General features: G+C 34.1%; 1 protein-coding gene across 1 annotated transcript in view; it reads right to left on the bottom strand.

The window, feature by feature from the left end:
• The window catches only part of LOC127871560 (uncharacterized), a 56,873-nt gene extending 34,339 nt beyond the window's left edge, over nucleotides 1-22,534 (bottom strand). Inside the window, exon 1 of the mRNA XM_052414612.1 lies at nucleotides 22,196-22,534. Coding sequence (XP_052270572.1) covers nucleotides 22,196-22,341 — 146 coding nt within the window. The 5' untranslated portion in view covers nucleotides 22,342-22,534. The remainder of the gene's footprint in view (nucleotides 1-22,195) is intronic.
• Between the last annotated feature and the right edge of the window lie 1,733 nt (nucleotides 22,535-24,267).

Genomic DNA, 24,267 nt, shown 5'->3' with positions numbered 1-24,267 from the left:
GCGCAAGTATCGCTAGCTGACAGAATATGAAAGTCAATGAAGCGACTTGTAGTTTATGACTCTGGATTGCGCGTAATTGAATATCGTGCACTAGAACTGCAATATTTCTAGCGCGGCACTAGTGATGTCGTTATTCCTAGAATTTCGCGAGGTCGTTTTTTTTAAATTTTATTTGGAAATGTGGAAATTAAGTAAAGTTTCGCTGTGCTGCCTTGAATTTGTATGCTATGAGCGAATTATATGGTTGCAGTATGCCATGTTAGCACTTCAAGAGATTTCAACAGAAAAGTATATCATACACATTGCGGAGTCATAATTTGAATATATATGTTAAGTCATCAGATACTGACTGTGATTGCTTATAAATACGTCATGAGTGTCAATGTCTACAGGTAGATAACATGAGGCCCCAACAAAATAGACTTTTCTTACTAGCTAGTGTTCACATGCAAATAAAACTGTCCCAACAGTTACATGATTATGAGCAAACTGCACTCATTTTTAATGAGTCTATATATAATAAAAACATGTGATGTATTGTGTTAAATATTCGAGCCAGTTTCAAGGTGAGTGGGCCAAATATCTAACTTTAAATTTATTCTCATGTTTAAATATAGCCAGAAAAAGAAAAATGCCCGCTCATAGCGGCCCTCTTTTTAATTGGACAAGTATAATACATAAACGTATGGGGTAAAATAAGCACGCATATTCAGAGCAAGTTTAACCCATTTATGCCTAGCGCATAGAAAAAAGTCATTGGCAAACAGCGTAGACCCAGATGAGACGCCACATGATGCAGCGTCTCATCAGGGTCTGCGCTGTTTGCTTAAAGGAATTTCTGTAAGAAATAATCTAAAAAAAAGAAATAAATATACCTAATTTTTGAAATAAATTGATACAATTTAGAAGGATGGGAGAGTCCACAAGGCATAAATGGGTTCATTGAGAATGAGCCAAAATATGTGATTTACAGCTTGATCTTCAAAACGACCACGTGACCAAGTTGTTTATCCCAATGAACAACTTTTTTTAATAACTTTTCAAAACTATTATTGGGACGAATGTTCTCATCAGGTTTTATTAACATTTGACAAGAAATATGGTCTCTATAGTTTTTAAAACATTTCTTTTTAAATTGACCAATTGACCTAGTTTTCGTCCCAACGTGACCAAAGTTCGAACTCATTATAGGTATAATTGGGACAAATCTTCTCACCAAGTTTCATGGAGATTGGAAAATACATGTGGCATTGAGAGTGATCAGACGCTTTTCCTTTAAATTGACCTCGTGACCATGTGTTTTACTCAACTTATCCCAGTTTCGAGTTTGTACGACATAGCAGAGGGACTAATGTTCTGACCAAATTTCACGAAGATTTGGCAATAAATGTGGCCTCTAAAGTGTTTACACGCGCTTTCTTTAATGCAACCTAAGGGCCAAGTTTTTGACCCCTCGTGACACAGTCGCGAAAAAAACAGAGATTTAATTTGGACATTTTTTATCAACATTTTATATGAATAATTGGTTAGATATGCGGCGGCCTATAGAGTGTTCGATAGGCAAATGTTTTCGACGCACGACGGACAAAAAGCAATCACAAAAGCTCGCCATGACCTTATTGTGAGCGATAAGTCAGTAGGATTTTTTATTATTATTTTTTTTATGTTGAGTCTGTTGTGTATGAAAATAAATTACAATGGTCAACTCTCTACAAATATGTGTAACAATTACACTGAAATTATACATGCATACAAACACAACGTTACAATAAATTAACATTAGGTAATAAAGTTAATAACACTTGCAAGAATCACTAGTCATCATAATCCATGAACCGTGCAATATTTTATGCTTTTTAATTAACCGCCAACTAACTGTCACATTGCACCAGGATCAAGCAAATCACTAGAGAATCTTTTTACGACGATGGGGGCAGTTGAGACCAACGACAACACAATAGATGAAAGAGAATTCCAAGTCGCATCACGTCGTATCACGGCTGGACAAAAAAGCATAACCCTGATTTCTAATGTCAGTAACGGTGCCAAAGGACATGGTGCTTTTCTATTAATTAGACCCGCTCCCCGGTTATTTACTATTGTCGCTCACTGCAAAAAGTCACACTTCAAAGAGCACGTTGTTTTGGAGACAAAGGTTTAATCAATTTTTGACATTTAGTAACAAAACAAATAAAAAATGCCGGATTCGAGTTTTTCATGACAAATTGACTTCTAATGCCAGATCACGAGATGCGAAGATGATTTTGTCAACGCAAAAATGATGGACGGATTTTCGTGGCAAGGACAGCTTTTAATCTAATTAACTTTCTTTATTAGCGGGGATTTCAATGCCGGTCTGTGGTTAGATGTAGTCCAGGATATATCCTGAAATTTATCCGTAGTGTTATTCCACTTCCATTGGGTATTTTACTTTTCATTTGATCGACTTCGTGACAAAATGTTTGACAATTGTCATTTCGTCCATCAGTGAACATGTCCTTTTAATGCGGACTGCTATGACAGTATATACATGACCTTGGTATTCAAACGTCTTTATAAATGGTATATTTTAAATATAAGAAAATAAGTATTACGTTATAAAGGTTTAGTCAATTTTATTTAATACTCACGTTACTTATTTTTTTATTTCGCTAAATGTAATTTTATATTTATAATTAATTTTGTCAACAGCCAGAACTTAGTTACTTAACGTTTTTAATTTGTCTACAACTATTCAAACTAAACTTTTAATGCATAACTCAGTCAATGTTTTTCTCAACTCAAATTTCAACATATTTATTTACTGTATTATTATTTTATAATCTAAACCGTGTATGATTTAATCTTATTGTGGACCGTTATTTCCTTGTTACTTCATAAACAATTTCGTGTTCTATATATAAGGATTTAAACATGCAAACCCGTCGTAAAACGAACATGTTTCACACTGTTTTAGAACTATAATACATGCAACGATATGTAATTTCCATAATTTCAACAATAACACGATCAACGGAAACGAATTACTAACGATTATTTACTCGTGCAGTGTTTACGAATCTTTCTGAAAGTGGTAAACCATTATTAATGGTTCAAGCCATTTCAAAATCAAAGTCACCTTCGATGCACCGTTCGATAACAGGCCATAACTTATAAATCCCGTATTGAAAGCTGAATTCTTTTCCGCTGAATTCATTGTATCCATTATCGACTATGCTTCAATGATAATGGCACAACTGCATTATAAATGCACGACTTATATCAATTTTCAATTTTAATTTAAAGTTAAATAATAATTACTACAATACCGCCGTTCAACCGAAGTTTTACAATAAAAGACTGCCATAAAATTGAGTGACAGTACTGCAATTTTAATAGCTTGTTAACGAGCAAACTAAGGTCAGGTCAGGTTGTGATAAATGAAAGAAATCTGAACAGACAAAATGAAGCCTTGGTTATATTCAGACACATAAATTTAACTGGTAGACATTAACTGCCCGGTTATATTGTATTATTTTGAATTCTACTGCAATAGTTATTAATTTTAATGAACACACTGCGCCTGTAGACTATGTAATATGACTATAAAACGGGTTGATTAATTTGTTTGAATGTAAAGGCATGCATTTTTGTGAAACAAATAATACATAAACCGTATTAATTACATAAAAGGCAAGCGGTAGCTGGGGTGAAATATGACATCGGTACGTTAATATGCCAGCAGAAATGTGCATCTGATCTATTTGAGGCACAGTAAAGTGCTGAACACAATAGACACGACTTTAGCACCACAAAAGGTTAGTTTAACCCATTTATGCCTAGTGGACTCTCCCATCATTCGAAATTGGATCAATTTATTTCCAAAATTAGGGATGTCTAGCATATTTATTACTTTATTTAGAATATTTATAACTGAAATTCCTTTAAGCAAACAGCGCAGACCCTGATGAGACGCCGGCGTCTCATCTGGGTCTACGCTGTTTGCCAAGGCCTTTTTTCTCGACGCTTGGCATGAATGGGTTAATTGGTAATACCTGTTAATAATTTAACTGAATGAATCAAATACTATGTTTGTGGTTCGTGTTTGTATAAAAGAGTCTGTTTACAGTTTATTTTGTATGGCACGGTAAAGATATCCACCCCGAGCTGACGGGAATCCTCAGTGAACCCACAAACTCATGGGGCTATGACATATTTGTTTGAAAGCGCAAACCTTTATATTCGTGTTTTTAGTAAGGCCAATTTAATCGGTTTTATGTTTATTTTAATAAGTTGAATTTTATTTTTTTGCATAAGTTTATTCGCGCAGATAACGGTTTATATTTGGTTTGCTCTTGTCCTTCGTAGAAATTAAAGAGACATGAGAACCGGACATGGCAAGGTCTCTTATTCGTGGATCGCGAACGTGTTGAAGAGCTCCGCCACCCATTGACCCTTTGTTACGTTATCCAGTATCCAGTTATCCTTCATCAACATTATATAACCGTAACGAGTGTATTCCAGATAATAACTTTTCAACAATACGACTCACAAGATGACTTGCAGAAAGTCTTAAGGTGAGTCAAGAAATGTGTAATGCTTACCTAGGATGCCAATCTAAATATGTCTCCATTACTTTGATTGGGTAATCAGTAGAGTTAATTAATATATGCGAACTTCGTGGAGATCGACTGAATATTTCTGCCGTATATATACGGGCAAACATATAGCATAGAATACAAACTTGTTAAAAAAAGGGGTCAATAATGCCATATGTGTTCATGTGTGCTATTTGTAAACATGGATCGGAAAATTATGGTATGAAGCTTCAAAAACAATAAACGGAAGCACACAACACACGAACTAATACTTATAACAGTTGGACTAATTTATTGGAGTAAAAATGTCCAATAACAACTATATTTTACCAGTGCCATGAACATTATTCTATCCCACATGCTCCAAATAAAGCACGACACCAACACTGGAACATAAACCAGACGATTTTTTCTTGCGGGCCTAAAGTCTGATTGGTTTAAACTATCAGACGGCCTCCTGTTACACCTGGGTTGAAACTGTATATAACATACTTATCTGTTAGACAGAATGCGATAATTTGAACAAAAGCCCGAGAGAAAAGCCATGCCCACGTCTGAAATTGATACGTGTTTGCGAAGCGACGAGCTAGACGTGAAAATATTATTCTTTCGGATTACAATTGTAGCTGGATTATTTATGAGACAGCCTTTGTACAGCCTATGTATGATTAGTCCGTCATAATTGCAAACGTTTTTATGTTTGGGACACGTAAACGTAGATAGATTTTCATACTTTGGTCCGATGATCCCAGATAAGGATATATTATCTTGTCCAAATATGCCCGCCTCGTTAACAATCCTAGCGCTTATTTGTAGCTTATTTCTTTTCAAAGCGTGTGAAATGTAATTAGTTAATTATATGACCCCCAACACACGGCTAAGCAAGAGGTCGTGCGGGCGTCGAAGGCGCTTGGTTTTGAAAAGGACGGTATTGGCCACAAAATCACCTTTTGTTCTGGGTTTGAAGAGTTTCCAATAAGATGATAAGGAACTTGGCAAAAGTCAAAGTTTTAATCGGAAAATAATCGCCTTAGATAATTCTATTTATGTATTTGTATGAGGATGATACTTCGGGATTATATGAATAAAAAGCTATTGGGTCAAAATAAAAAAGGTTTGTTAGATAACCACTTAAGATGTTCATAATTATAATGATCTTGATGATAGAAAACAAAAAATGAATATAACAATCAAAGGCAATGGAATGTCAGTTAAATTGGTTAAATCGCGTATATATGTAATTAAGACACAAAGTGTATTCATCGTAGCTTAATAAATTGAGGATATTCTGTCATTTTCTAACCAGACGTTTGACCTAACATAGGAAGAAGAAAGTAGACACACGTTATATTGTAATTTGACCTTATCCATATTATTCTTTCTTTATTAAGTTTACATTATTTGTATGTCTTTTTTAATGTGTTTGAGACTATCTTTTTTATATATTTGAAAACACTGGCTCTGAAAGGATTTCGGAAATCCGTTACTATTCTTGCTTATACAATACATTGTGTTGTACAATTTTACATTACATGGTTACCATTTCTCAATTAAACGCAATACAGTCCAATATGTAGATCAATTGAATACACAAGTATATATGATACACGTATATTAAAGCCCTAATATCCCTCACGTACTCCCGTGTCACTGACACCATACCTGTATCAGATTAACCACGACTCTGGCACCGTACACATATAACCGACAGATCAAAGGCAATTAAGACAAAAGATCAAATGGGACGCGACGAATCTAGCTGATATAACGGTCCTGTGTTCCAAAATGACAATACACCTGAAACAAAACTTGGCACAAAAAACGAGAGGGCTATAAAAACTGAACCATGAATTCGGCAATTTAACAATTAACACAGCTCGGTGCATGCGTATGTTTGAAATGCACGAAAGGTCGAGGATATTCGAAATGGAGTTTTGTTATTCCTAATTAACCATTCCCAACGGTTGACTTACAACATAACCAACGATACTCAGTTTAATAATGCAGAAACTGGTATGCATGTGTAACTGGATACTTAATTATGATTGAATCAAAACGATGTAAGACTAGATCAATACCAACAGGTTACCTACATTACCTCACATTTTAACACCATTAACCTACTGTGCTCTTATCAAAGGCCAGTTTGAACCGAATGCTATAAGGTAAGATCATATCAATTTAATCGTTTTAAGAGATATATGATTTCGACTGGCTGGTAAACATGGGTAATATATAGAAGGGAGAGAACTGCGGCAAGGGAAGACTCTTTTAAATTATACTTTGTGTATTTTCTACTATTAATGTTTTAAACGTATAAAATGAAGTAAACGTGCAACATTTATTTGTTCGTTAGTATTATTATTATAAGTAGTAGTAGTAGTATTAGTAGTATTATTATTAGTAGTAGTATAGTAGTAGTAGTAATAGTAGTAGTAGAAGTAGTAGTAGTAGTAGTAGTAGTAGTAGTAGTAGTAGTAGTAGTAGTAGTAGTAGTAGTAGTAGTAGTAGTAGTAGTAGTAGTAGTAGTAGTAGTAGTAGTAGTAGTAATAGTAGTAGTAGAAGTAGCAGCACCAGCAGCAGCAGCAGCAGCAGCAGTAGTAGTAGTAGTAGTAGTAGTAGTTTAGTAGTAGTAGTAGTAGTAGTAGTAGCAGTAGCAGTAGTAGCAGTAGTAGCAGTAGTAGCAGTAGTAGTAGTAGTAGTAGTAGTAGTAGTAGTAGCAGTAGTAGTAGTAGTAGTAGTAGTAGTAGTGGTAATAGTAGTAGTAGTAGTAGTAGTAGTAGTAGTAGTAGTAGTAGTAGTAGTAGTAGTAGTAGTAGTAGTAGTAGTAGTAGTAGTAGTAGTAGTAGAAGTAGTAGTAGTAGTAGGAGGAGGAGGAGGAGGAGGAGGAGGAGGAGAATGAAGGAGGAGGAGGAGGAGGAGGAGGAGGAGGAGGAGTAGCATTAGCAGTAGTTGCATTAGCAGTAGTTGCAGCAGAAGTAGCGTAGCAGTAGCAGCAGCTGCAGCAGTATCAGCAATAGCAGTAACAGCAGCAGCAGCAGGAGTAGTAGTAGTTTGGATTTGATTGGATTCTCAAAGATTTATTTAGCTGCAGTAAACATGTATGTCAAACGTCAGAAAATCTCGCATTTGTCCATTTAGCAAACGCATCTGTTATATAAGCAGACACAATCAGTTTATTTAGAATAGATTCGCACGTTCCAACACATTAAATGCCATAATCAGGCTATCTGTGCCGCCATATTTACCAAGACGTCAGACTAATGCCAACTGGTTTTTCCCAAGTTCAAATACATAACAGTGCCAAAGGTCTGGTGTTGGCAGCAATTGCAATAAGATCGCTCTGACTGCAACCTTACCAGTAAGATCTGTAGACATATTAGCCCGTCATGGTGCATTTGCCGGCACAATCGTTGAGAGTGTTATCTACCTTCTTGCACGAACAAGCTTGACTTTAAAATATAGCATGCAGCGCTGCACCTTCGACCTCAAACACAGGTGCGATGGATTGACACTATGGTCTTTTACAGAGGCATTTGGTTGCCAGGAAATGATAGAATTGATTTATTGGCGATTAAGACGGCCTGCTAGAGATGTTTTCTGTTTTAATTGATGGTGGTTACATCCAGCTTATGATGCAGATGTTGTTTGAAATGGGGACCTTATCGTCGTCTGGCTAGATGTTTTGTTTCAAATTGTGTGTTTTGTCTGTTACATATTAATATATTTAACTCATTTCAAATTATGGTTACCTCTGTGCACCGATATTTACCGAATTAGAAGAGATGAATACGTTTGAAATGTACTGAATTTAGCAACAGGTTTCTTCGTTACAACAATCTGAACTTCAAAAAGGAGGATTGAGCAAACTTTGGTTTCCCGTACAATAAAGACTATGAACAATTATATAATGCGTTCTAAAGCTTATTGATGCATATAACAAATATACTTTCAAGTGATGCATAAGTTTAATGAATTTTGCAGATTGCATAGTAATGCGTTAATAAATCCATACATATTTAAAGAGGTTTACCCCATTGTTGAAATAAATCAAAGACTATCATAATTATAATTTTTGCACAATATTTCAAAGCGTGCTACACGAACTACATTCTCTTGTTTGTTTATTAATTGTGTTCCAACTGGTCGTTTGTTGCAGCGAGAAACGCTTTACTACAAACAAACACACTTTAAAGTAAACAAAATTATGGACACAATTTGTATATAATTTTGTCTGGCCAGATGTGTTGCTCAAAATGCGCGTTTTACCCTTTTTATAATTATTTATTAATCTCTATTGACATTTTATTAGGCCACGGTATGTAAAAGTTATCTATGTTATAAGGCATGGCTAGCACACACCACGGAATCGCTAGTTTTAAAGGTTAAAGGTACGGTAGTCTGCTTCGATATGCATCTTCACATTCGACATTAACCCCCCGATCACTGGGATTTAAGTCGTCCGTTTACATATGGCGCACAAGGCAGCCACGGCACATTGACTTATTTCCCTCACAGGTACCCATTCATACACCTGGGTGGAGAGGAGCTAGCGTGGGATTATTTTTTTGCTCAGAAAAATCCAGTGCCCTGAGCGGGATTCGAACCAGGGACCTTTCGATCCCTAGACCAGTATCTGACCACTAGACCACTGTCACCAAGTTTTACCATAGCATTCATACTCGCATGGTCATAAACGAAATTAATGAAATTCCATACGTATGGACATTTCATATTTGACACGTATTACTTAGCATATTGTTACCTGTGCAATCAAGTGATAACAATATAGGGTATATGTTCTTAAAGCAAGAACGTAATCTCCATATGTTTTATTCACGTAGCTAACGAACTTTTCCGAAGGATCTAAAATTGAGTTTTCACTTATTTCTGTTACCATGGGAATCACATTTTTGTCATTTTAAAAAATGAAAAGCGTTTATATTCTTCATATGACTCTACCCACATACTAAGTACCGTCAACAAAACCTTAAACAATTTGAGTTATCGCAGGATCTATATATTTCGGGTAAACAAACAAAAAGACAGACGGACAGACATAAACAAACAGAATTAACTTGCGCATTTCCCATATTGCTATGTATCCTAACGCCTAGTAAAATGAACCAAACTTACGTTCTTCTGAGTTTAAGGATCCAGGTTTAAGTTTTTTAGTGTTGTTTTTTTCCGAAACCATTGAAACCACAACTTTTGTTCGAAGCAAAAACAACATTTCCCACAAGGCCCACTATCCAAAGACCAAGTTTCATCAAGGTTGATTTAGTACTCGTTGAGTTACCGCAGGATCCAGATGCATTTACGTAGGTAAATCCATACAGTTACAGATACAAATAAAAGAAAGAAAATAAAAGACGGAGTCCTTACTCACATGGATATGTGTCGAAAAGTAAAACTTTGAAATGCAACATACATATCCCTATATTGTAGGAAAGTGCCAGCATACCATATAAAATAATTACAAAAATATAGGCTCACGTAGTCCCTTGGCAATTCAACATACATGTATATGTAATACGTTTTATAATAACAACATCGTGTTAAATTGTGGCTAGATTACGTACGAACAGTTCAGATGAAGAGAAAAGAATTCAAACAGACACAACAATCTAATAACAGCTCGATCATAATTACAGCTTTAAATCGTAAAGGGCTAAGACAAGTATTGATATATCCATCAATAACCAATCACCATACAGGGGTATAGTATTACACTACTTGATCATGATACAATTTCACGGTCTTAAATTTATGATCGGAGTTGAGAGATTGGCTTCATATTATCAGTCCCAGTTTCGACCTTTTGGGCGGAATTGCAGAGATATGAAATCGATATAATGCACACGTTTTTGTTAACCGATCACTAGTCAGTTTGTTTTGACGGCGGAATTACCGTAATTTCTCCTCTTTCGGTGTGAAAAAAACTACATTCTATAATGACCTGCTAGATAAACTGAGTGACATTGGTCCGATATGCGATGAAATAGATAATTTTGCACTGACTAAAGAAGAGATCAAAATATTCTTTAGTATTAAATTATGATTTGCTCGTTTTAAGATGCTAAATGACAGTCTAAGAATATTTGCATGTGATCTTGATGTTCGCCGTGGAAATCTTTCATGTCGATCGAGCATGGTGAAACATATCTGATGTCATGAAATCGAATGTACACCGCAGTAGACGATCCAAACGGTAATTGTCACTGCTATTTGCAATGTAATCGGGGGAAATCTTGCCGAAGAAAACTACCAAAATTATTCTAAATTGCGGGATCATTATTCTCCCCAACGCGATCGTTAGATTTAATTATGAACTAGATTGTCCATGAGACGGCTAGGAGTTATGACATAGGGTTTATTTGAAATTATTTCTATATTTCGCTGAAACAATGAGTTAATATATCGATCATGAGCAGCTATTATTTAAAGATCTTAAAGCTCGTTCAAAAGCAAAATAATAGGATCATGTCACTGTCGGGTAGAAAAGATTGATCGAATTGATTGAGTTTATGACGCAATTTTTATTTTAATGCGCTTAAGCTGAATGCTTGAAATAAAATATTCAAATCCAACTTAATTACATGTAGTCTGCATTCACCATTAGTACAATTACAATAAAGAAACAAACAAAAGCATCACAGTTTTTAGTAAACTGAAAAGTGAAAAGTGCGAGGGTTAATGCATGCGCGTTAAGTGTCGTCCCAGATTAGCCTGAACTGTCTGCAGAGGCTAATCAGAGACGACACTTTCCGCTTTAATGGTATTTTGTGTTTAAAGATAGTCTCTTCTCAGCATAAATCTTGTTTTAGCGGAAAGTGTAGTCCCTGATGAGCCTGTGCGGACTACACAGGCTAATCTTGGGCAACACTTTACGCACATGCATTAAACCCCTTTTTCGCATAGAACGGCCAATATTTTTATCATATTTATTATGGAATTAAATGTAAGTATAATTTACCATGGACTTTAAATATTATGTTGAACAGCCAGACAAAGTGTAATAAAGTGAAATCGTGAAGAAGAGATTAAACACGAAGGACAAGAGGGAGAAGGAGGAGATATTGCTGCTGCTGGGGCTGCTGCTGCTGGTGCTGGTGTCACTGCTGCTGCTGCTGATGATGATTATTATGTTATTATTATTATTATTATTATTATTATTATTATTATAATTATTATTATTATTATTATTAGTAGTAGTAGTAGTAGTAGTAGTAGTAGTAGTAGTAGTAGAAGTAGTAGTAGTAGTAGTAGTAGTAGTAGTAGTAGTAGTAGTAGTAGTAGTAGTAGTAGTATCATCATCATCATCATCATCATCATCATCGTCGTCATCATCATCATCATCATCATCATCATCATCATCATCATCATCATCATCATCATCATCATCATCATCATCATCATCATCATCATCATCATTTTTATTATAATTGTACAAATTCTATTTATCGATTGATCACTTTAAGCTTTACCATCCCGGACCGCGAATCAGGAAATATTTACTATATTTCGTTTGCGTCTAATTGCAATGCAAACATTAAAACTAAGAATACATGCATTTTGATTAGACTAAAGTATTTTAATTACAATTAAGTTCTAATTATATGATTTGACCACGGCACAGCCGATTTCATCATCATTGTTGTCATGGTGAAACTTTATAAGGTGTATGTAAACATCAAATATTCGCCTTGTAATGATTGAATACAAGACTGCGGTTTATTTAATGTATACTTTATTGTCGACATCACAAATAAGTTCTTTTTTGGTCAACCAATGCAGCGCAATCATTCAAACTGCAAACTGTCTACTCAATAACCACACAATTGCATATCATTTATGGTGGCATATAAAAGATTAAAAGGTTCTATGACTCCTGGTTAAAGAGTAAATAAACTATACAAAAGCCATTCCGGTGCAAGGCGAACATTCTAATTAAAATCGTTCCTTCATACCATTAACAAATGCATTAAAAAAGTTATCGACAACCAGACTTAGTCCCGCCTTGTGTCAAAGGCTCATTGTGCGGAGTCTATTGACTGGCCTTGCATACTTCTACATCAAAGTAACTGCTGAATAATAAACAGACCTTCGATGCAAATGCCAAATCTTGCACTAATTTTATTGCGAAATTTTGTTAAGAAGGTCTTTGCGAATAATAATAGGCATGGTGTCTTAGGTTACATTGATGATAAATGAATTATTAATTTCTTTGTTAATATATACAATACATAATACCATGCTTGCCTTTGATATGCACTTGTCGTTTTTTCTTTCAAATGATAAATGTTACTATTTTAACACTGCAGAGTTTAAATATTTTGGTTGTTTGACAATTTAGGTTAATTACCTTTTTTATAAAAAAAAAGAAAAATAAGAACTTATGAACCTTGGTAAAATAAATGCATGAATTTACGACCGAAATTTAATTGATTATGCTGTCTTATTTGAGAGAATTCAAATGATATAATCTATATCCGAACGGTGTAAGATTAAACATACTTGCCTTTGCCGTACTTTGAAATATATACGGGTTTTTAAGAATATGGAATATATTAAATTGTCACTTTAAAACTATGGCAATCTTAAACAGTAGTATTAAGCACAATTCAGCATTTATTGAATGTGTTAAATTGAATTGTAAAGTAGCATTTACATATTCCGTTTAATTAAATATGAAACAGTTTAACATGTTTATGATTATAAGTTTTTATAATTATATTGTTTTATTAAAAACGAGATGCCTTTGGCAAGTTGTCTTATCAAACATAATGTCAATCATGTACAGTTAAATAATGTAATGACAATTAGTCATTTGCGAATTGATATACTTACAATCTAATAACAAAATAGGTTCTCTTCCATTTTATTCGCCAAGATTCATGTTAAAAAATTATTGAAACAAAATTTTATTTTTATTGTTTAAGATATTTTGACAATCTAGATTTAAACACGTCTAAAATACTTCGTTTTTTCTTCGAAATAATATTTAATAAACCCTGCTCTGTGTTAGTACAACTAATTTCAATAAAGTATGCTTCATTTAAAATTAACGACCTGGTCGCATATGCTGAACGAAAGGATAAGCAAGGAACGGAAATATAAAATTATTGTTTTCATTCAAATATATTTCCGTCTGTTAACCAAAGACTTTCTCACAAGAATCGAATTTCGTCAAATTGTTACACCGCATTCGAATCCTGTTTAAGCGAAATTATTATGTCAGCACGCCTGCATACAATGTAATAAAAAAATGGGCGTGTTTTTTTCTTCTTGATTGACGCTGCCGTTAACATGGCATAGTCCTCATCTGCAAATACGCTGGATGTGTAACAACAGCGGAAAGGTGTATTAAATATACACAATACTGCAAATGGGAATGTCAAAGGAAGGAGGTTTCTGGTAATAAAGTCGAAAATTACACCGCTCTCAAATGTTAATATTAGGGTTACACTTAAGTATTATCCCTTCTTTTCTCAATTTATTTGAATTCAATCGTAAATACATATTTTAACGTTTCCTTACAAATGCATTTTACAATTCATTGAAATTGATTCGTTTCAACCTGCTTATTTAATTCTCAAACCAAACGCCCCTTTTAAGCAAATAAGTTGAATTGAAACGCCTTTCTTTTTGTAAATAACTGACGAAATAAAAATCTACGTCCGTTCGCCCACATAAGGTTTGGAAATCCTATACTCATGTTCATATCGTACATGTGACATAAAAAAATATTGCGTTATCATCATCAAAATCCTCCTCCTCATCATCATCAACATCATCATCATCATCATCATCACCACCACCACCACCATCATCATCATCATCATCATCATCATCATCATCATCATCATCATCATCATCATCATCATCATCATCATCATCATCATCATCATCATCATCGTCATCATCATCATCATCACCACCACCATCATCATCATCATCATCATCATCATCATCATCATCATCATCATCTTCTTCTTCTTCTTCTTCATCTTCTTCATTTTCTTCTTCTTCATCATCATCTTCTTCATCTGTTTCTTCTTCATCTTCATCCTCATCATAAGCAGCAGAAGCAGCAGCAACATATTCATCATCATCATCATCATCATCATCATCATCATTAGAGGAAACATTTTAGTTCACGTCGTCTTTGATATCATCATCTTCTTCTTCATCTTTAATATCATCGCCATGATCACCATCATTATCACAACAAATTACCTCAATAACATGAACGGAGTGTATTACAACCGTTAGTTTCGTCTTCAGAAAAAGTCAAACATCACTAACAACAACGCCATCATTTACATTACTTTAATCATCTCGTTATTAATATTGATTAACTTTTCATAATTTTCATATAAATAAAGATTAAACAAATAATGCATACATGTTTAAACAAGCAAAATAACTCTTCTGACTATGAAAAATAATAACAATATAAGTTCATAGATGTATAATCCTCATTCGAAACCGATAAATAACAACGCGTTTGTAACGCTTTTCCTCGCTAATTTAAAAAATACGCGCAGCACTAATACAACGTTTATAAGTTAAGAGAAAAAAACGGACAGCGCAATAGCTTTTGCCCGTGTTCGAATCCCGGTAACGGCCATATTTTGTATCAAACTTTTTTACTCGCTGTTGTAATAAGATAAGACTAATTAAAACAGTATAGATAAGTAAAAAAAGATTTCCATATTTTTCAAAAATATGAAAATATGTGAACAAGTCCTTTTTAGACATAGCGTTTGCTTCTTTATTATTAAACTTAGCGGCACTCTCCATTGGCAAACAGTGACAGATCACAAAGAGCACACGGGCAAGTATCTCAAACAAACCACCGCGCGACCCAAAATCCCGACCCTTTTGAACGCGGCTCGTAAGTGACATATTGTATTTGAATGAAAAATGAAAAGCCTCCGAAACGCAATATTGCGACATCCTTCAACTCATCTAAATGCATTTTAATCAACTTCTGCAACACAATAAGGGTGGCGTGCAAATGCTACTCTTTCACCTGCGGGGTTCTGATCCATCATACAATGCCGACATGGTGGTTGACATGTTGGGCGGAGGGCTGACCTATAACCCACAACCTCCATTTCATTCCCCTACAAACAGTGCCTATTCTTTCCCCGATAGACCGCTGCGGTCGAGTCTACTGCATTATTACGTTATCGCATGCAAATTGCCTTCGGGTAACAATGCGCAAGTTCACGGCGAATTTATACAGCTGAACTCTTTATGTAATCATGTCAATATCGGTTCGTGTAAATTTGCATATTCTTTTATAAGATCGTTTTGTTCCTGTAACAGTCGAGCGAAATTGGATAAGATTTATACATTTTACCTTTTTCATTTAATAAGCACGGGTAACCCGGCAGTTGACCCTTAGAACTCGATGTCTTAAAGGTTGCAATCTATGCAAAAAAGATGGATAAATATGCAAATTGTTTCCTTTCACTTTGCTCATCGTCAATGATTAGCGTCCGTAATATGCGATTGTTACAAGTTTGAACTTTTTCAACAAATTCAATAGAGTGAGCAGAAGACCGATTTTGGTTTGAAAACTATTCATTCTTTAAATTTAAATAAGTGACACTTGCACCTGTGAGAAAAAAAGAAAAACACTTAGGTTCGTTTTAGAAGGAATTCTCTCGAACTATTTTTGGGAAGCGAAATTTGATTAAAATGCGATGTTCGTAATGTTGAAAAAATCGGTTTCTTCTAATCTGTTTAGAAATCTTTTTTTTTTAAAGGCAAATAGTTTTTATATTTGTTTATGCATGAAACAGATTCGCCAGCATCGCCTTTTCATATATTATATCATTGTATACAGATGATCTTTTTTACCACATTTATATAGCGCCCTTTTCATACAGTATGTGCGTTCAGGGGCGCTTCGCATTTATCCCCTGAGCACTGGACCATAAGTCGTCCGTTAACATCTTGGCGCAGTATGCAGCCATGGCACATTGACTTATTTCCATCACATCTACCCATTTATACAGATGGGTGGAGAGGAGCAGATGTGGGATAAAGTTCTTGCTCAGGAAAATCCCAGTAGTCAGGGCGGGATTCGAACCAGGGACCTCTCGATCTCTAAGCCAGCGTCCTACCATTAGACCACTGCACCCATCTTATCTGAAGAAGTATTCGAATTTAGTGCTCAAGTTTCTATATGTAATGGAGCAAGATGTGTTGAATGAATAAATAATTATATCTTGTTCTACTACAACAGTAATTAATTTCATTACTTGTACAATCTTTAAGGAACAGTTATTGGCCATGCAAACCAAAAATGTAGTCAAACATATTCCTGAAATATTAACATATGTTTCGAACCATTTTTTATCGGCCTGGTGATAGTCGTGATGTTAATAGAAAATAAATGGATACTGGTATTGGTGTTAAAAAAAGCTAAATTGGTAAAGTATCTCGGCAAAATCACAAATGGCATGAAGTCAAAGTTCTATTTTGAATGATGTTTCAGCACTTTTGACTTGCTATAGACTGTTTCATCAAAAGCATTTTTAAATACAATGTAGTTGACACTGGTCGTAAAAAGTCTTACTTATGTACTTGTATCTGATCAGTATTGCTGTTAGAGTTTGTATCCTTTTTAACATGACCATACATTTCTGATGACTTCGACGAGATCCCTTGTCTATTATAATAAACCTGATGAAAGCTAACATGGCCGAAACGACGTTTCATGAAAAATCTCTTTTTGAAGTTGGAATTGTTTTTTATCCCAACATAACAAAATTTCAAGGTTTCGATTTCTGCTCTACGTTATCAAAGTATTATAATCGGCACAATTTAACACGTTTTTAACATTATTCGAAGCCAGTGTTTATCATTTAACTATAATATGCGAGTATTGAAATTCATTGACTGCTGATCAATCATACTTAAATAAGATCTGTATTCAATGAAAACTCTCTAAATCGGTATCCTCACCAATCCGGACAAATGTTCAGGTCTCTTCTGTATGAACTATGTGTTGTTTTATTATATTTTAAGACCACCAGATTGAGTTTTGTATAACTATCATCTGTGCTATCTGCGGTGGTAGCTTACTTGACATTATTGTGATCAAGAAATCATAAAATATTACTTTTGCTGTGCTTTGAACTGTTAATTTATTTCAGATTTAATATTTCCGAAAAAAAACAAGGAATGATTTATCTTCGGTAACGATGTCTGATTTCGGCTTACATTTTTAATTTCTCTGTTCGTTTGTTTTAATATGTCGTTATTGATAATTCACCGCGTGATCACACTGACGTCACGATCTCGATTGTCACGCGAGACGCACATTGCGAGATTGTTTATATGGCGGAGGTGCAGAGGTGAATCTCCGTTTATTTGGACTCGTCTAATTGAGCATATGTCTCCAACATAATATTGCCCGATGATGCGATATTGAGAACCTAATTGGGGTTACCACGGAACCAGGTATGCTATTAAATAAGAATCTGAGACCGCATCCTCACTGTTAGCACGACAGTAACTGAAGTCTCAAATTACTGAGGTTTGCAGTATCTCGTAATGAAAAGGTTTTGTCGCAAACGCCAGCTTAATGTCTTTGCGTAAACAATGAATAAAGCATATTAATTATCAAAATATTTATTTATCCCTTGTATTACGGTTATCCTGTAAAATGGACTACTAAATATAAATATACTATATAAAATATGCTTTAATTTCCTCTTATTCATGTTAAGAAAACAATTACATGTAATTGCAATTGACCCTTATATACCTAAGTTCAAACTGAGAATTCTTACATGAATCCATTTAATTCCTGGAGGTGGTTGCTCTATATTGTTTAAGCTTACATTGTAAGTTAAATAAGAAGGGGCACTTGAATTGAATATATTCGTATCCGGTGTGAGAGAAATACCATCAATTTTACATGTTCAACAACGCTTCAATTTTAGGTTCTAAAGTTTAACATATGTACATATTGGCCATTCAGAATTACAATTGAAGTTTCCATTTAGTTCGTATTAAAAAATAGAAAGTATAAACATTATGGTGCTTGTTAAACGCGTGCATAAGCTTTTGTTTCTGCATCGGTTAAATACAAAACTGGTGTTGTAATCGCCCAATTGTTACGGGTATTTGAAAGAGTGAAACTAAATATTTACATATACAATTGCCATCGATTGAAATATATGATCCCAGTGTTAACCATGCGTTTTGTATGCATAAAACGACGACTGAAACATCACAATTCGTATTAGCAGAAGCCCTAGACTTCTAATAACCACATATAAGAACTTATGCTTAACACTTTCCATTCGCTCACTCGATACCGATGCTATATATACACAATGAAATACGAATAAATTAAATTTTAGTAGAACTGACCTTCATCGCAATTTAACGATGCAATACGTGTGCACATTTACTGTGCAAGACACATGTCTCAACTTAAGACATGAAAAAAAATGTAAGCGTAAACAAAAGTGGGATTGCACGTGTTAATCACCCTCTTCACATCTGCTAGTGTTTGTTTAATCATGGATTTAATTATTGAACAGTGTAATGCAGAAGCTTTTTGTCTTTCTGTGCAGCTACGTTTTATATACAAGATGACGCACCGACGCCCGGATGAATGGAAGACGTGGACAGAAATAATGTTCAATAAAGTTATTCTATGAGGAATGAGATCGTGGATACAACATGACTGGACGAAAGAATCCGTGATTATCATACTTTTCGAAGTAATTCTTTTTTTTAAAGAAATAGTCTTAAATTTTAGTTCGAGGAAGACTTTATAAACATTTGTGGTATGTTGAACTGTTTAGTTAAATTTAAGCATATCATTTTTATTTAAAACATATGTCTCATGTTTCTGTTGAATCATACAAACAAGCTGCCGTTTGACAGCGCTGAAACAATGTTATGATACGACGAACAAAGATATTTCAGCAGGGACATAAGAAACATTTATTTTTCTTGTCGGAACAGTGCGGAATGAATGCGCCGTTTTGTTTGGATGCATGCCAGTCGAGATGTTGAAGGACACAAAATGAATTAATATTTTTACGGGAGAAAACGATTTTGAACGTCCTTTATATTATTGGCCTATTTACTCGATGCCATTTATTATCAGTTTTAGAATCAGTATGTTTTATTGGAACATAGCCCCAAATATGACATGAAATCAACCCTACTGCTTTGCTGGTCATCGTAATTGAATTGCTTCAAATAAAAAGACTCTAATAAGTTAAGAGAAAAAATATGTTATTTTTATTTCTTGACTTTCTTGAACTCCCTTCTATCCCAATACCTCAATCATACATTATCTGTATGTAACATATTTTAGTGCAAATGACATCTCTTTCGGAAAACCGTAAATTCCTGAACTTTTATTGGGCCACCATACAAATTCTTAATCCTCTACAAATAGTTATCATAATAGAGGAAAGTAAACATGCAGACGCAATAAGAAACTTAAAGAAATTTTTTAATAAATCATAATCAGTATTTAGTTATTGTTACCCATTTTTTAAACGTTAAACAAAATGACGAACACGACGATAGTAATTCAATGTAGAAATTATTAAATACCAGAATCATTATAATAATTTAATGAAACTTACAGCTAGTTTTACTTTTCAATGTAGTAAATACATCAAAAATTACACTATTTACATTTAAACTGTCAATTGATACTTATTCTATTACACCAAACAATGTAATTGTTCAATAATTAAACCGATACATTAATCACATCAAATAATAGTTTACTTTCTTATGTGAACTCGGCAACGATACTATATTAATGCGCTCCTATAAGCGCGTTTTTAATTTTATGGATTTTAATTAAATTATCAATATTAACTGAGCAATATTTTTTATTAAACAAGAGCATGATTGATTGTGCTATTTTTAAATAGTCTAACTCTTTTTTGCTGAATGATTTGTTTATTTTAAATATGTTTAATTTCTGCCATTTCATGAAGAACCTTTATTGTCTTCTAAAGCTTTGGGTTTTTTAGGGATTCACCTCCTATTTATTATTATTATTATTATTATTATTATTATGATTGTTATTATAGGTATTGTTGATGGTATTGTTATTGCGCGTTTAGCTATGTAACCTTGAAAATAGACACATACTCTCCTTGTGTGAAAATTATAAGTTGATTACGTTTGAAATTCCCGGTTGCATATTTGCACGTGTCGATAACGGGTGATAAATGTGTACCCCGTTGACTGCTTTTGTGACAGCGTACGTATAACAAATAAAAGCCATAAATGTGTCTACCGTTCTTGCGGAAACCAGATACCCAAGGCTTTAGAAATGCACATGCTACCGATGTGTTGAATTGGAAGATATATAACATGAGATTGCGTGACATATGTTGTTATATGTAAACACTCACCCAAGGTTTTGTGCAGTGCGATTTCATATTCGCTATGCTCATGTTTACCCTGCAAATCTCTACACTTATAAGGTTACATTAGCGATAAAACAAACATGAAGAACAACATAACATATAATGTTTTATGTTTTATTTAATGCAACTACAAATTGTGTCCACCAGTATTAAAAGATAAAATCAAACTTTTAATTTCTGTAAGAATGCATCAACATCAACAACAGGGATAAAATTCATTAAAACTTTGATTTGGTTTTTCTTCATTCAATGTGGTACACTATGGTCAAACTATATATCATTTTAAAGGTAAAGACGAATAGAATGACATAAACACATTTTTGACATTCAATATTTTTTTGCTTTATTAATATTTTTGTTTAAAACCAACACATTTGTACACTAATTTACAAAATCTCATTCTAAAGTTAGGAAGGATATGCACTACCGTAAGTTGAATAAATACAAAGCTATATACATATACAAGGTCAAGTTAGCAACATTTCACAGAAAATTATTGTCAGAAAACAACAAATGAGTTATTATTCAACTGCATTTTTTGGATAATTTTCCTAAACAAAATTCTAAAAATAACTAAACTGAACTACTTTTTTAAAATCCAGGTATGGTGGATAATAAGAGTCACCATTCTATTTCAAGGGCTTAACAATTTTGCTATAACCAAATGGAAAATTTTAAACCTATAAAATTGAAAATAAATATAAAGAAATAGGTTTGGCTGGGTAGAAATCATTGTTATAAAAGGAGATATTGCTCATCAATAACAAGATTTTATGAGTTTTGTGCAGACGACTCTAGAAATCATAGTTTTACATAGAAATACACAGCTAGGTATCATAGTTTTTTCTTTCTTCCATCCTGAACAACTACTGTCCTTGTACCGTTTTAAATAATGTGTTCCTTTTGGCAAACCGAATCTTTTTATACATTTGTATATCGATTCCTTCTACCCATTTTGAAAGCGTGGCACTCGCTGTGCTCCGTAGAAAAAAACGTGCATTACAAATCGGTCGAAATCACGTGAAGTAGTAAGAAAACCTGGTATGTGTATACACATACCTGAGAAAACACATCATTATTTTGACAGTTGGTCGCGACTAGTAAAACAACTGTTAACATTAATCAGGAAGAGATCGCGCTTAATAACAGAAATGATCACACAGAGATATAATCACTTACCCCATTTCAAATATTTTCCAGCTGAAAATTTTCCCCCACACGTCTTTTTTTAGTGTATTTGTATTGTTTTTTCTGGAGCCGAAGTGCATCTCACATAATATCCATCCGACTTCCGTTGTTTTCACTTTCGTTATTAAAAACTTCATTTAAAAGAATTATTTTTACATTTAGGTTGTTGAAGCAAATTATTATTATATATTATCAATAAAATAGTATACCGTGATGAATTGAACGGAGTTTCGTATCGATCTTTCTGTCAGTCTGTAAGCGTACTATTTTGTGCGCAATAATACAAGTACACGTGATTCGACAACAATTGTAAACATTGGCGAAACGCTTCTTACAAAGTTACTTTTTGGAGTGTTTATGAGGTCTGATCATGCAGTTTGCACACATCAACTGAAAGATTACAATCCAATGCATTTGTCATCGTCAACCGTTTGGAATGTCAATTAGGCGATGAGTGAGTTTTTAGCATGTTTCTTTCAATTTATTCATCTAAAAATGACTGCCCCAATCGTTATGAAATGACATGTGTTCGAGTTTTGATATTTCTAGATATGTAAAAAAAAAATACTATTTAAGCGTAACTTGCCCTCATCAATGTCGATATTATTAACTAGTTACATAATTTTTCCGCCGAAATACGTTGAATAAACATCATTCAGATTTTTGAAAATAATGTCTATTTTTGTGTTTAAAATCGCTTTGTATTTTGATTGATTTTGTCGATGGTATGAAATTTTGCTGCACACAATTTGTAGCAGTTTGAAGGAAAACCACCCTTTTAAGCAAATATGTAAACATTTTCAATGTGGCACTCTTCGTTTAGTCAAATTTGAGTTCAATTCTAGGGGTCCCACATTTTTCAAACTGAGCCTCTACATGAACCTTAAAGTTATTTGTTTCACGCTACAGACGATATTTTGAGAAGAATCAATACTGATCTACCATTGACGGAGTTTGAAGTTGAAGAAGTCAAGACATTGGATACTTAACATTACTCCAGATAGTACATCAACCAGCAGACAAAGTAGAGTTAACAATCTGGCATTTAAAGCACTCAATGATGTACCAACTTTTGTTTATATTGATAGGTATTGTACTCAGAGTCGGTGGTGTACCGATATACAAGTTATGATTTTAACCCATTTATGCCTAGTGGACTCTCCTATCCTTCTAAATTGGATCAATTTATTTCCAAATTAGGGATGTCTAGTATATTTATTTCTATATTTAGAATATTTCTTACAGAAATCCCTTTAAGCAAACAGCGCAGACTCTGATGAGACGCCGCATCATGCGGCGTCTCATATGGGTCTACGCTGTTTGCCAAGGCCTTTTTCTAGACGCTAGGCATAAATGGGTTAAAGTAACTATCGTACATAAGATAACAACAACTAATAAAGCGTTTTTCTCTTTTGTTATAGCAAACAGATCCCCATTAACGACATGCGACATACTTGTGCAAATACAACGCTACCTTGGCGGCTACGGCACAAAACAAGATGTAAGAAACATTAACAGCTGTTTCAAAGACAGAAAATGCAATTGGATAATAGGGGAAAAAAATGCATGGAAAAACAAACATTGTCACTACAAAGAAAATTATGATTTTTGAAAGTCATGAATGTTATATATTTTACAAAACGCTCCATGGAAATCTCAGATATTTACCAAAAAAATAACAAACCAGAAAAATGAGTTTACACAACATTAGCATTTAATATTAATGGACAATGCAATATTAATGCATACATTTTAATATCACTTTCTATATGCTAGCATGTAAGTTGTAATGCAATTTTCATGGTATATTTATGTTCAAATTAGTCGGCACTGTTTTTGCAAAAGGAAACTGCATATCGACGACTAAACGGTGGATAAGATAGCATAGAACAGAAACCGGCAAGAAAACAAATACGAGCAGAACGGTAAATCGTGCGTTTACGTTACTTTGATGTCAGTTGCATGAACATCTGTCGTGTATATTTGCATTGTGTATATCCCCTTGAAGTATTTACAGACGGCATGCATCGCCTCTGTGTTACATCGTGCAGCTGGTTTCAACG

Source organism: Dreissena polymorpha, chromosome 3, assembly GCF_020536995.1.
Source record: "Dreissena polymorpha isolate Duluth1 chromosome 3, UMN_Dpol_1.0, whole genome shotgun sequence".
Taxonomy (NCBI): Eukaryota; Metazoa; Mollusca; class Bivalvia; order Myida; family Dreissenidae; genus Dreissena; species Dreissena polymorpha.
The sequence above is the reverse complement of the archived record's forward strand: the minus strand, read 5'-3'. Positions and strand labels throughout refer to the sequence as shown.